Below are 14,786 nucleotides of genomic sequence, written 5' to 3' on the forward strand. Positions count from 1 at the left end.
AAATACACCACATCAGAGAATAGAGAAGTAAAATAGGAAGGAGCAACCAGGCAGGCTTCTTGGAGAAGGCAGTATTTGCAGCTGGACAGTCAGTCACTAAATCCAGAGTTCATGCTCTAATGTCAGAGGCTTTGTTTGACCCGGTCTTCGCCTCACCCTTCAGACGCACCCAATCACCCTGAACACTCAGTCTTTTCCTGTCTCAGAAGCTTTGCCCCTCCTGTTCACTCTACAGCATGTTCCTCCACATTTCTCATCCAACCCAATTATTTTCAACCTTCAGCTCTCAGCTTAAATTCTGCAGCACTTCAGAAAAAGTTCACGGAAGGTGGAATTAAAAATAAGCTCATTTCAGTGCAAAAAAAAATGAAATCCATGCCTAGTTTATTTTGTAATACACATCTTCCATGAACTTTCTGAAGACCTTTCATATCAACCTTCAGAAAGACTTTCATTCACTGCCCTGTCTGTACAAATCCCTCTTTCCTTTTTCCTGTCTCCCTGTCACCCACCAAATTAATTTTTGGGGAAAAATTATATTTATTGACTTACAGGGAAAAATTGTTCTTATTATCTTCATTCTACACATGAAACAGCAGAAACTCATAAAGGCTAGGTCACTTCACCAACATTACACAGCCAGAGCTGCTGGAATTTGAACCTGAGGTTGCATGACTCCACAATCCATAATTTTAACCACTATGTTCTGACATTTCTGCATATTATGAAATGTATAGGTATTCATGAGTTCTTAATCAGGGCCATATGGGATACTGGGGTCTGTAATCTGCTTTTGATCCTTAACATCATATGGTAAACTTCCCATGGCATTTTTCATTTCTGGATAGCAGTAACTGCTTCTATCACAGATCTAGTCTGATCCAGGTATCCTGCATGGCAGCTCCTGTTCACAACAACTCTTTTAGGTTGTTCCCATAATCATCCCCATCTCATAGAGAGATGAAAGTGAGACCCAGCATGGAAAGCCAATACACTGTGGAAAAATATGTCCTACATGAAGGATCTGTGTGAATGAGACCCTAATGGAAAGAAGTGGCCATCAAAGAAGGATGTACTTTTCTCTGAAAGGAGGAGAGAACTTCTACTTTGCTTATGGCTTTATCTAAATATTGATGGAGATTGTGTACTCAAAGGCTTCCATAGCCTAGGCAGCTTATGTCAAGAGCCTCGGGTGGGGGTGGTCACTGACATCCTACATGAGAGTGATAATTGTTAGATTAACAACAGGAGTCACTGTGCACTAACTTCCCATGCATCACCTCTGTCCTTAACGAATTGTACTTTGAGTGTTAACTATAAAACTTGTTCAGTTTTTAGCTGTGTGTGTGTGTGCATGTGCAAATTGTTGAAATCTTTACTTAGCATAGAGTTGGTCTTCTGTGTAGAAAGTTAACTGAAAATGAATCTTAATGGAGAATGGGACTAGGAAGTGGAGAGGGAGGAGGAGGAGGGGTGGGAGTCTGGGGAGTCTGGGTATGGTGGGAAGAATCATTATATTCCTAAAGCTGTAATTATGAAATTTGTACTCATTAAATAAAACATTTATTTAGGAAATAAAGGAAAAAAAAAGAAAGTGGGGCCCAGAAATATGAAAAAACTTGCCGCAAATCACAGAAATAATAAATGGCAGGGATTGGAGTAGGAGTTCCATCCAACTTCTGACATCCCACTTTGTAATTCTCCTTACTGCCTTAGAAATAGCTGAATGAGAGGAAGAGAGACCGCTCCCTGCCTCTGAGAGATTGAAAGATGTCCCTGTGTCTCAGCTTGGGATGTGTCAAAGAGAAATGCAGAGTGAGCAGGGGCCTGAGTATGGTGAAAATGTACCTGCGAAAGGGAGATTTTCAATGGGTTATTTCAGGTAAAATAACTCCCGTTCATGTGTGCCTTATGCTAGTGTGAAGAAAGCATTAATTCAAGCACAATCTCTTATTGTATCTCCTGTTTGCTGATGGATTGAGGTCTATTTTAAAAACAACAAAAACAACCCATACTTAAATATGTTCCTAATCCTGAGGACTTCAACTGTCAGACATTTTGGGCCCCAGATGATAACCCAGGCCCACACTTCTCCCATTGAGGCAGGGACCTAGGTCTTGGGAGCTGGTCTTGCCTCTGAAAGTCAGCTGAGGAATCCACAGGTGGCAGGCACTCTGGGGAGGGCTCCAGATGCTGAGAAACCATATGTTATGGTGTTGTGGGCCATCCAGCAGATGGCTATAAAAAGAGAGTGGCTTCTAAGAACTTAAATCCAAAAATGTATGCAGGAGGAAGTCTCATTTTTAACCTTAGCATGTCACTGAATAGTCTTCTGTGTGTAGGAAGTCCGGATATATGGTGTTTGGCACCTGGGAAGGTAAACCCTAAGAGATGTGCCCAGGGCACATTCACACTCCCCTGCAGCATGGTTGAGATCACACCATTAGCATCAGGTGGATCTGTGTTGATACTGAAACTCCATTACTAGTTTCTTGACCTTACTTTAATTATTTCATCACTTTGAACCTGTTTTCTCATTTATCACAAGACAGTATGCCTACCTGGCCTGAAGAAGCAATGAGGATTAGAAAACCGAATACTGGAGCAGGAGTTGTGGCATTGCAAGTTAAGCCACCACTTGAGATGTCTGCATCTCATAGTGAAGAGCAGGGATGGAATCGTACTTCTGCTTTTCATCCCGCTTCCTGCTGATGCACACCTGGGAGGCAGCAGATGATGGCTCAAGTGTTTGGGTCCTTATCACCCACGTGGGAGAGAGACTCAGTTGGAGTTCCAGGCTCCTGGCTTCACCCTAAACCAGCCCTGGCTGTTGTGGGGATTTGGATAACTAACCAGCAAATAGAAGATTGTGCTCACTCGCTCGCTCGCTCTCTGCCTTTCAAATAAATACAAATAATCTACACAAACTTTAAATAAAACAAAAAAGAAAAATGAGTAACAAGTATCTTCTGCAGTGTCCAGCTCAAAGCCAGGACTCAGAGAATGGTGGCTGCTCATGTGGTTAATAAATGTTGCACATTCTTGTCCTCTCTCTGCACCATAGCACAGGCTGATATTGCTACAGAAAACTCTTTCTTTCTATCAGAATGCTCAAAACCAATCTACACTCCATAGGCAGTTAAATGACACCTCTTCCATGAAACTTTTCCAGATTTTTCTCAAGAGGGTGTGGCCTTTCCTACCACTGCTCTTCCTAAGCATTTCATCAGTGATACCTGTGCTGCTCACTGCAGCACGAGCATCATTGCTGCCTTTGTGTGCCACATCTCTTTTATTAAGTTGATTTCCTTGAGAAGATACCACTTAGGTATTTTCCATCATGCCTCAGTGCGTATCTGTAATCGTTCATCTATGCAGTTCATGTTCCCTGCGCACCTACTATGTATTAGGAGCTGTGCATGATGCTGCGGGTACACAGTTGGATGACATTGTTTAGACCCCTGCTTTTGCTGAATTTACACATTAGTGGAGGGGTACAGGTAATAAATAGAAAACTCAATGCATATGTAACTACTTAAAGATTACTGAGACTATGACAAGAGCTATGAAAAAAAGAAACAACATGAGAAAGAGATGGTGGTTGAGGCAACAATACTTAGAGAGGGCCAGGTGAGGAGGGGATATTTACATGCAAGCCTGAAGGACAGAAGGAGGCTGGTCTGAAACAATATCAGAGAAGGGAATTTCAGGCACAGGTAACAATAATTGCAGGAAATAATCACCAGGAAATGAATCTGCAAACAACCAGTGATCTTGAAAGAAAAGCTCCAGCCCCACACAGGAGCCACAACCCTGGCCCACACCTTTGTTCCAGTCTCATGAGACCCTGCGCAGGGTCTCCAAGCACCCCAACCCAGGCAGGTTCTGAACTTCGAGACCGATGAGGCTGTGGCACAGCAGTGGAGGGACAGACGGTACAGCTGAGGAAGAATGAAGGCTGGGCCACGGAGTGTCTCGTAGGCCTTGGTAGAACATTTGCTCTCCATTTTCTGAGTGTGGCAGATTTTAAGTGAGGTGGGGAACAACATGATCCTATTTGAAGTTTTAAAAGTGCCATCTGGCTGTTATGTGGACAGAGCTTGTACCAGGACAAGAGAAGAAGCAAGGAAATGTGGTCCAAGGGTCAAGCATCTAGAGTGGCACCTGTGATGCTGGGGGAGAATGATTACATTTGGTGTACTGTTAACTGGGAGATGGGAAAGAGGCAAGTCAGAAATGGCTTGGTGGTGACTGCTTTGAATGGCAGGGTAGACAGTCAAGAATGAAGACGATGGAGAGGGACACATTTGGTTGTATTTATTTGGGGCTTTGGGATGGGCATTCACTGAGAATTTTCTTTTGGATATTTCAAGTTTAAGGTATCAAAAAGACAGTTATAGATAGGCATTTGGAGAACAGAAGAGGAGATGGAAACTGGAGACTTAACTTTGGGAGTTACTAGCATCTGTGTGTAAGACATAGGACTGAAGGCCCTCTAGGACAGACTGCAGAGAGATATGGGAGGAGGGCTGAGGCTGAGCTCTGGGCACAGCAACAGTTCAAGGACAAGCTGGAAGAAGGAATTGGCAAAGGAGGCTAAGGACAACCAACTTAAGAGGCAGGAGAAGACCAGGAATAGTAGAGGCACACCTAGAAACTAAGAGGAGGGTTTCTAGAGTCATCATCATCTCCATCACCATCACAACAGGTGACATCTTGATCCATCTTCTGTGTTGTATGTGATACGACTCACTGATTTCTCACAAGAAGTGAGTGGAGTTCATTATCCCTCTTTATTGGGTATGGAAACTGAGGCTTATGGTGGAGAGAAAGAATGAAGGGAAGAAGGGTCTACATCCATTCCTTTGCAAATTATACCCACACTATACTCCAATACTCTACCTAAGTGGGGAAAAAAAATGGCAACAAAATACCATTTCTCTTTGAAACACTGCCCTGCAGATGGGCTAAAACAGCATACCAGCTTACAAAGTACTGGAGTCTGTTTTCAACTCCAGTTTCCCACCCCTGGAACTCACCACCGGAGTCCAGGGTCCCGCCCAGCTGGAGTGCTGGAACACAGTGACCAGCAGCTGGGCAATTAGAGTGACTCACTCCAGCTCTGTCAGGGAAGTGCTGAGTGATTTGTAGCTGGTGACAAATAGGATGATTTGCCTCCCAGATGCAGCATCTCGGATGAAGTGGCCTCATCAGTGGAATTGTTGCATTTGGCCAGAGCTAATTACCCCGGTCCAGGAGCCCTGATGCCTGATACCAAGTGAGGCTCTCTGAACGTAGCTTAGCCCAGTAATTACCCAAGATGGACTTTTTCTCCCAGTAATTTAGAGGCAGGCCATCTGAGCCTATGCCTTCATGCCTCTGTTTCCATTACTTTTTAAAAATAGCCATTTGAAGCAGAGGACAAAGAGAAAGAGGTTGCACTCCAGTGACCTCTTGAGCTCAGTTGGATGAAGGCACACAGTCTCAGCTGGGTGAAGGCACGCAGGAAGTGTCCCTTCTCTCCCCTTCCTCTTGGGGAGGACAGGACGTGCTTTAGAAACAAAAAAAAAATGTCCATGCTCTACTCCTTGTCAGAGATGTCCTAGAGAGGAAGTGGCTAGGATCAAAAGCAGGCTGGGTTTTTTTTTTTGTTTTTTTTTTTGACAGGCAGAGTTAGACAGTGAGAGAGAGAGAGAGACAGAGACAGAGAGAAAGGTCTTCTTTCCATTGGTTCACCCCCCAAATGGCTGCCACGGCCAGCGCGCTGTGCCGATCTGAAGCCATGAGCCAGGTACTTCCTCCTGGTCTCCCATGCAGGTGCAAGGCCCAAGGACCTGGGCCATCCTCCACTGCATTCCCAGGCCACAACAGAGAGCTGGACTGGAAGAGGAGCAACCGAGACAGAACTGGCGCCCCAACCGGGACTATAACTTGGAATACCGGCGCCACAGGCGGAGGATTAGCCTAGTGAGCCGCGGCACCGGCCAGAAGCAGACTTATTTAATAATGTTCCACTCCCCATACAGACCCCAAGTGTCTGCTCTCATGATGGCCTGTTACCATGGAGGATCTGTGCCCTCTACCCCTCCACCTCTTCCATTTTAATCCCTGTCTCCTGAGCCTTCTCCCAACCCTGCACCTATTCTGTTGGTGATCCTACTCATACTTCAAATCTTGGCCGGCGCCACGGCTCACTAGGCTAATCCTCTAGCTGTGGCACAGACACCCCAGATTCTAGTCCCAGTCGGGGCACCGGATTCTGTTCCGGTTGCTCCTCTTCCAGTCCAGCTCTCTGCTGTGGCCAGGGAGTGCAGTGGAGGATGGCCCAAGTACTTGGGCCCTGCACCCCATGGGTGACCAGGAGAAGCACCTGGCTCCTGGCTTCGGATCAGTGTGATGCGCCAGTCGCAGCGCACCAGCTGCAGCGACCATTGAGGGGTGAACCAACGGAAAAAGGAAGACCTTTCTCTCTGTCTCTCTCTCACACTATCCACTCTGCCTGTCAAAAGAAAAAAAAATATTAGCATGGTATCTCCTCCCCCACTAACTTTCTCTGCCCTCTACCAGGACAGTATTTAGCAAATCCATCTGTGTCCCCTTGCTATTACTTTCTTACTTTTCACATAATTAAGACAGTATACTATTTATTGTCTGATATTCGTATAAGATAGTGATGATGGCTTAAATGGGAGCTCACTGCAAGCAGCCTTCAAAACCTTCACTGCAACTGCATCTTGTGAAAAAACTACACATATTCAAAAACTTTCTGCACCAAAATAAGCTTATTAGTTAGTTCTATTTCCCACCAACTTTTTGAAGTGCCATCGTATGTGTTAGTTACTGTGCTAAGCAATTTACAGAGAAGCCGGGCTGTGTGATCACAAAGCGCATGCTTCAATCACTAGGCTGCACTGCCTTCCCAGCTCTCCATCAGACTCTGCTCAGGAAAGGGAAAGACCATGATGTATTCACTTTATCTGCACAACAACCAACAGGGCTTGCAATTAAAGAAATGCTTGCAAAATAAATGAAAAAATAGTATGGTACTGAAAGTCTTAAGATTTCTGTCTCCTGGTTTCTCCAGTCACATACGAACCTACATACTGCTGTAAAGAGATTGTACAGGTGTCATTAAAGTCCCAAGTTACTTTAAGACACAGACATTACAACTGGGCCTGGACCACTCAAGCGAACCCTTTAAAAGCAGAGAGTTATCTCTGGGTAGTGGAAATCCCAGAGATTCTAATAGAGGGATCTGGCACACATCACAGACTCGGAGATGGAGAGGGTCAGGCAGGGAGGAATGCAGGCAGTCTCCAGAGGCTGACAGCAGTCCTGGCTGAGACTCAGCGAGAAAATAGTGACCCTGGTCCTAATAACCACCAAGAAATGAGTCTGCAAACAACCAGAAAGAAAAGCTCCAGCCCCACACAGCAGCCACACCCTGGCCAACACCTTGGTTCCAGCCTCACTGAGAGCCTAAGCAGAGACTCCACCCACCCCAATCCAGCATTCTGGCCTAGAGAACTATGAGGTAATATATACGTGTTGTTAGGAGCTGCTCAGTTTGTGGCCATTTGTTATACAGCAATAGGAAACAGGTACAAGCACGTTTCCAATTCTTGGAGGTGTGGGTGGTCAGACTGCTGGCCAATGTTCCACGGAGCTTTAAAGAAGTCAGCATTGGCTGAGGCTACACCATGGAAGAGTCATGGGTTGGGGAAGTCCGGACCCATTGCATCACCCAGACTCAGGAATAGAATGTGGTGAGGGTGGTGGTGTTCCCCAGTGGCTAGAGTGCTGAATAAGAAATATGAAATTCCGGTTTCTACTCCTATTGCTTCCCTGTGTGACTGTGAGCAAGTCATTCAAGTCTCAGAGCCTCAGTTCTTTTATCTGTAAGATGGAGAGATTCATGCACCTCCCATCCACTTCATGAGACTGTACATGAGGTTAAAATAATGAGTCCAATGGGCCATGAAGTTATGGTCAATTCTGGAGAAACATGGGTAGTCCAGGGGGCTTTAGGAAAAGCAAAAGTAATAAAACCCAGGTGACAAGGCAGATCTCCAAGGCCCTTGGGTCACTGCTGTTCTTTTATTAACTAAGAAAAAGGGTGCTTTTCCCAATGGCTCCCTGGAAGAATCATTATCATCATAAAAATAATGCCTTGGGTTTCAATAGCACTTTTCAAAGTGCTTTCCCCTGTACCACTTTAAGTCTAGCTGCCTGAATCAGTTAAAGGGAAAAAAAAAAGACTAGAAGTCTTTCTTGCACTGAAAGTTTTGCTTTCTCATCATGAAGCAGGGGAAGTCTCACCCATCATAACAGAAGAGGAAGATGGGGATCCAACTGGGCAGGTGAGTTGGCAAGGTTACGAGACTGGTCAGTCAAAGGACCAAGTGGCTCTTGTTCCTAGGCCTGGCCTCTAACGACTCCAGAAAGCATAGTACCCTTGGGTAAAGCCAGGTCCCCTGTACCATGACTGAACTAAAGGTGGGGAGTGTAGGCTCACACTCAAGTTTCTGTCTTATGGACCAGAGCAAATTAAGCATCTGAATTGTGTCACATTTTTCAATAATCTCTTCCTCCAACTCTCTAGTTACTCCACGATGACACTTATGGGCTGTTAAGCAGCTAGACTGCTTCTCCAGTACCTTCATTAAGTAGGTGGGGATGTGGTCAGTAATGTGCAGGGTAAGCTACTTGCAATACCCAGCAGATAAATATTAATTAAGAGAGAACAGCAAGAAGGAACCTGAGGCCTGGAACCTTCTTGGGAAGCCTTTGAGCTTTACAAGATAATATTCAACTTGGGATGTCTTAGCTGGATCTGTCAATTCACTAATGTAGGACAAAGAGGCAGCCTCCCTGAACACTTGGTTTGATGCCACGATTCCAGACACCCCAGATCATAAGTAGCATGGATTCTCCTGGTCCTGACAAGTCGTTCCAATCTCTAGAAGCTGAACAAATGGAGCCACCAAGTTAGAGGACAAGCAATATTCTTTATTGAGGGCCTACTTGGTGCTGGGGGCCAGAGATACAACACTGCATAAAAGAGGTAAAAGGTTCCTTTACTCTCATAGAACCGAGGGTCTAAGGGAACACAGACAGTCAAACAATCAAACAGATATCAGGTTTCAACTGCCCAGAGAGCTATATGGTGCCCTATTCTTACATTTGAATGTTGAAAGTGCAGTGATTAGGATGGGGTCTGCAGGATGAGCAGGCATTGATGCATCAGTGGAAAGAGCAGCCTGTGATAAGGGTAGGAGTCTTTTGAACATGAGGGATCAAAAACCAGCATGACCAGAGGATGGAGAGTGTGTGATTGGATGGCATTGCAAGAGTGAGTCAGGGGCCAGATCACATAGGGCCTCAAGGGTCACCAAAGAGTTTGAATTTTGTTCCAAGAGTTAAGAAGAATGCTTTGATGGGTTTTAAGCAGGAAAGCAACATGATACAATTAATGATTTTCAAAAGATCACTCAGGGTACCTTGTGGGGAACCTATTAAGCCAGGGAGCGAGGGAACAGGGGGCCGAACAGTGGCAAGAAGTCCAGTTCAGATACTACTGTGGTCATCCAAACTTGGGAAAGGAGTTGCAGCATCAAACGACCTTGACACTTGTGTCTGCCACCTCCTAAAGTTATCTGAAAACTAGGAGATGTTCATTCTAACTGTGTGTTCACCCCGAGCTGTTGGGGGAATGATTTAGCCTCTACATATTTATTTTTCTCAAATTCTTAATGGAAGCTATGTATCCTGGTCTACCTATTTATGATTTCAAATCATAGAATCCCAGATATCAGAAGAGTATGAGAGGCCATAGCTATGCCCTGGTACCATATGATGCTTAATGCCTCCTCTTGTGCCTTAGAGTTTTATCTCTAGCACTAGGCACCCTGAGAGGGGAAGACTAGATACCAAGTACAATGTCTCTCTACGTGGATCACCACTTGAACTTTCAGAAATAGGAAATTCCTCTCACTTCCAGGATAGCCACCTCAATGCTGCACCACTCTACCCACCAAAAATATCTTTCTCATGTTTAGTTAGTGTTTGTTTTCCTGGAACTTTGGCCATTTGCTCCTAATTCAGGTCACATGGTATGAGTCTCATGCCAACACTCTAGTGAATCTGTCTCTGCAAGCCTTTTCTTGTTAAATGTTCTTTCTTCCTATAGCTGTTCATAGCCATGCTCCATTCTCCTGGTCTCAACACCTTGAACAATTTCCCTCTCTTATTTTTTCTGTTAATATGAAGCATCTGGGAGCATTTTTTTCCACATAACAAGCAATAACAAATATCTGTTGGATTTCCTGGAGTGAGCATTATTTGCCAACAATGAAAAGTAATCTCCAAGAAACTGAGACAAAGGGAAGTGCAAATGATGGTAAGAATAACCCAGAAAGGGTCAAAAGGGTTTTTAAAGCAGTATAAAACAATAGAGTGACCAGCAGGCCTGGCTACTGCAGCAGATTCACAGTGTGGTTTGAGACTCATGAGTTCCTTTACTTGTAAAACTCATGGATTGGATTGGTGTTCTCTCCAGTTGCTAAATCTTAGGCCTCAGCTAAGCACTGTCACTTTTTGAAGGCTCTGAGCTTGAAGCTGTCAGAGCACGTATTAGAAAAGGCTTAAAGAGACAGTAGCTCCAGGATGACACTTTCTTAGTAAATTGAGTCGGCTGGAAAGAGAAATGGAATGCAAATAACTTTATCACTGTACGATTCTGTATGGTTTGATGCCATATCTGTCTACCACATAAAATCACCCCACATAACATCCAAATCACCTGTAGTATCTTTGGGACGCCTGTGACTTGGAAAACTCCAGCCAAATCAGAGAGCTCACAATGGGATCCTCAGCTGGCCGTTATTTTCTTCATTGTTTTGGCCATAAGAGTAGAGATATAGGACAATAAGAAGTTCAAGGCTAAGTTTCTCACCTCATGTATGATTATTATCCTTGTCATTTTTATATATTTATTTCAGTCCAATTCTCTTTCTCTGTGATGGGGGAAGTTGGGGGGAGTAGAACTCTTCCTTTACCCAACGGGGACATTACCCATAGTGGATAGAGTATGGTTGTTTTCATTCTATTTTCAATTCTCTTTATTCTAGTCCATCATTATTGCCAAGAGGGCAATAATCAAACAGTGGTCTGAGCAATATTTCTGAGCCAATTATATGTATCATGTGTGTAAATGCAATTGTGTTCATCTATGTATGCGCAAACATTTGGTGTACATGAAACTGCATAAACAAGGATTTTTTTAAGTGTTTGTGATTTCCATGGCTAAATGCTGACATATCTGTGTCTTTGTTGCCATGTGCCTCGATGTATATGCACGTGTAAAATGAGTGTCAATACATGCCTGTGGGCTTTATCACCGCTGAGGGGCAGCAACCCCAGATCCTTCTCTGTGATAGGAATGTAATGTGGAAATGTGGAATCTCTCTGACATTTGAATTCTCACATCTTGCAGAAAGAAGAGAAGGGTGCAATAGGGTTTGACAGCCTCGCTAAAGGGCTCAGGCTGGCTCGCAGGCCCTCCCCGTAGCTATCCGCAATCACTGTCGGTGCTCCTGATGCCTCCTCTCTTTGCCTACAGGTCTCTGTCTGGCCGCATCGTCGGTGGCGTCTGGTGGTTCTTCACCTTGATCATCATCTCCTCCTACACAGCCAACCTGGCTGCCTTCCTCACCGTGGAGAGAATGGTATCTCCCATTGAGAGTGCAGAGGACTTAGCCAAGCAGACAGAAATTGCTTATGGGACGCTGGAAGCAGGATCTACTAAGGAGTTCTTCAGGGTACGGACATCCCTTGTCCCAAGGCACTTTCACAAAAAGGAACCACTACTGTCATTAAAATGCCATTCTCATTAAAAATCATGGTATCAGAGGGAGCCAAGGCAGCTGCTTAACTGAGGGCAAATCAGAGAGACTCAGATCATTCCTCAGCTTTCTATAGGCCCCTAAGAAATCTTCATGTCCATATTTTTGAAAGCTTGAAACTTAAACCTGCATTGATTTAGACCCCTTGCCTATACCATTCTATACTAACTCTCTAGGGGCTACAAAGAACAACCAATAAAATTCTTCCCCTGCCCCACAAAAACTTTGCCATCTACTCAGCACCCATTAGAATCAGCTTAGAAACAAGACTTAAATTTTATATTCCTGGTTCGCCTTCCTATCTCAGAGTAGGAGTTCAGTGGATGTTTCTAGACTTGATGAATAAGAAGACAGTATACGGGGAAAAAGAAACTGGGATAGGTAATTTATTAAATAGTGTCAGGAGGAAGAGAAAATGTGGGCTGCAAGTAGAGAGGTATCTTCTGGATTAGAGGCAGAGAGCAAAGAATTCAGGAACATAGGCCTCAAGGTCAGCTAGACAAAGGACCAGAAGTTGATGCCATCCTTCACTTGTCTTTGCACTTAGCCTTTCTGACATCATTTTCATTCATCTATAAAATGAGGAGAATGATGTCCACCTCAAAGAGTCTTCAGGAGATTAAAAGCGATAAGGTATCTAAAACATGCATACAGGAGGAAACAGGGAACAGAAGCTCCACTTCCCATAAAGCCATTAAGTCTTGGAGGATGTGCAGGCATTTGCAAGCCATGGTGAAGACAGGGTATGGACTGAAGCCACACAAGGTGGACCTGAATACATTACTAGATATCACAAAACCAGCTCAGACCTGGCCATACCCCAGGATAAAGGATGGAAGCCCAGAAGCAGTAAAACCAGACTTTGTTCATCCTGGGAGTTGAACAAACATCCTGAGAGTGGAATTATCATATACTGATAAAAATAATAAATAATCATGGACACTCACTGTGTTTATTCACCTTATATGAATATAAATATGAACGAGGGGCTGTACTAAGTATATCCCACATGATATCAGTTGGTCCTACATGCTATCTCTGCTAATTCTCTCATTTAGAGATGACATAGAAATTGTCCAATCTGTAGATGAAGCCCAGATAAATGAAAGTCGTCACCTAAAGTGTCACAGCTAATAAGTAGCAGAAGCAGCACAGAGAGCAATACTGCCTCAGTGAGGAGAGTGGGGATCCCACACAGACCCATCCAGGTAATCACTGCAGCTGGATGGAGCAAGCCCCAGGCTCTGATATAACGTGAACAAACACAGGTCTTAAGATTAAGAACAGGCCGGCACCATGGCTCACTAGGCTAATCCTCCACCTGAGGCACCGGCACTCTGGGTTCTAGTCCCAGTTGGGGTGCTGGATTCTGTCCCAGTTGCTCCTCTTCCAGTCCAGCTCTCTGCTATGGCCCAGGAAGGCAGTGGAGGATGGCCCAAGTGCTTGGGCCCTGTACCCGCATGGGAGACCAGGAGGAAGCACCTGGCTCCTGGCTTCGGATCGGTGCAGCGCACCGGCCGTGGCAACCATTTGGGGGGTGAACCAATGGAAGAAGACCTTTCTTTCTGTCACTCTCTCTCATTGTCTATCTCTGCCTGTCAAAAAAAATAAGATTAAGAACAAAATTTTAATCCACCTCCAAGGCCCACATTATCAACCTGCAACATATCAGACAGAGAAGACAGAGAAGGTCACTTGGTCAGAGCCTATCATTTTGAAGAGAGGCATGACTTGGGTAAGCTCACCCAGTCCATTAGTAAAAAACCCACTTGTAATCTCATTATGATGGTCTGATGCCTTTATCCTGAAACCAAAGTGTGACAGCGGTGCCTGATGCTTGTCCAAGACCCAATCTATTTCCCAACCCCTGCTGGTGCAGTTAAGGAACTACTCAGTTTGCATCACAAGGCTCTCCAGACACAGTCTACACAGCATGTCCTAGGCCCCAAAGTATTTTCATACCCGTGGTCCTCTTTCTGTTTCACCTGTGACCAAAGGCACAAAAGAGATTGTGGTGTTCACTTTGTATATAAGAAATTGAGATTCAGAGAGTTCATAATGCAAGTGTCAGCCATGGGAACCAAATCCAAGTCTCCTTGTTCCAACTCAGGTATTCTTTTTTTTTTTTAACTTTTATTTAATGAATATAGATTTCCAAAGTACAGCTTATGGATTACATTGGCTCCCCCCCCAACCCATGACTTCCCTCCCACCCGCAACCCTCCCCTTTCCCGCTCTCTCTCCCCTTCCATTCATATCAAGATTCATTTTCAATTTTCTATATATACAGAAGATCAGTTTAGTATACATCAAGTAAAGATTTCAACAGTTTGCACCCACATAGAAACACAAAGTGAAAAATACTGTTTGAGTACTCGTTATAGCATTAAATCTCAATGTACAGCACATTAAGGACAGAGATCCTACATGAGGAGTAAGTGAACAGTGACTCCTGTTGTTGACTTTACAAATTGACACTCCTGTTTATGGCATCAGTAATCTCCCTATGCTCCAGTCATGAGTTTCCAAGGCTATGGAAGCCTTTTGCCAATTCAGGCATTATTGCCACTGAACTACACTGTCTCATGTGATGGTATCATTAGTAAATGTGTTTTTAAAAGATCAGTAAGTTTGACATATGGGTCTGGGTACAAATCTAGTCTAACCCTACCATTTTATAGTTGGGAAAGCTTAGGCTTGGAGAAGCAAATGTTCCTGCCCTAGCCAATAAGAGGCAGGATGGGCCTTAAGACTTCAAAGTTGCTTTTTAACAGCTGTGTCAATTGACTTATTGGTGCCTCTTGTCCACATAAGCACAAAGTTAGAAAGCTGGAAACAAAGTAGTATGCTTTCTTCTGCACCCTAAGCAGGGATCCCTTGGTG

General features: G+C 44.4%; 1 protein-coding gene across 2 annotated transcripts in view; it reads left to right on the forward strand.

Moving 5' to 3' along the window:
• GRIA1 (glutamate ionotropic receptor AMPA type subunit 1) overlaps window positions 1-14,786 on the forward strand; it is a 321,742-nt gene that overhangs the window by 262,302 nt on the left and 44,654 nt on the right. For both annotated transcript variants that reach the window (XM_002710325.5, XM_002710324.5), the window contains exon 12: window positions 11,621-11,819. In XM_002710325.5, the coding sequence (XP_002710371.1) occupies window positions 11,621-11,819 (199 nt within the window). The remainder of the gene's footprint in view (window positions 1-11,620; window positions 11,820-14,786) is intronic.

Source organism: Oryctolagus cuniculus, chromosome 6, assembly GCF_964237555.1.
Source record: "Oryctolagus cuniculus chromosome 6, mOryCun1.1, whole genome shotgun sequence".
Taxonomy (NCBI): Eukaryota; Metazoa; Chordata; class Mammalia; order Lagomorpha; family Leporidae; genus Oryctolagus; species Oryctolagus cuniculus.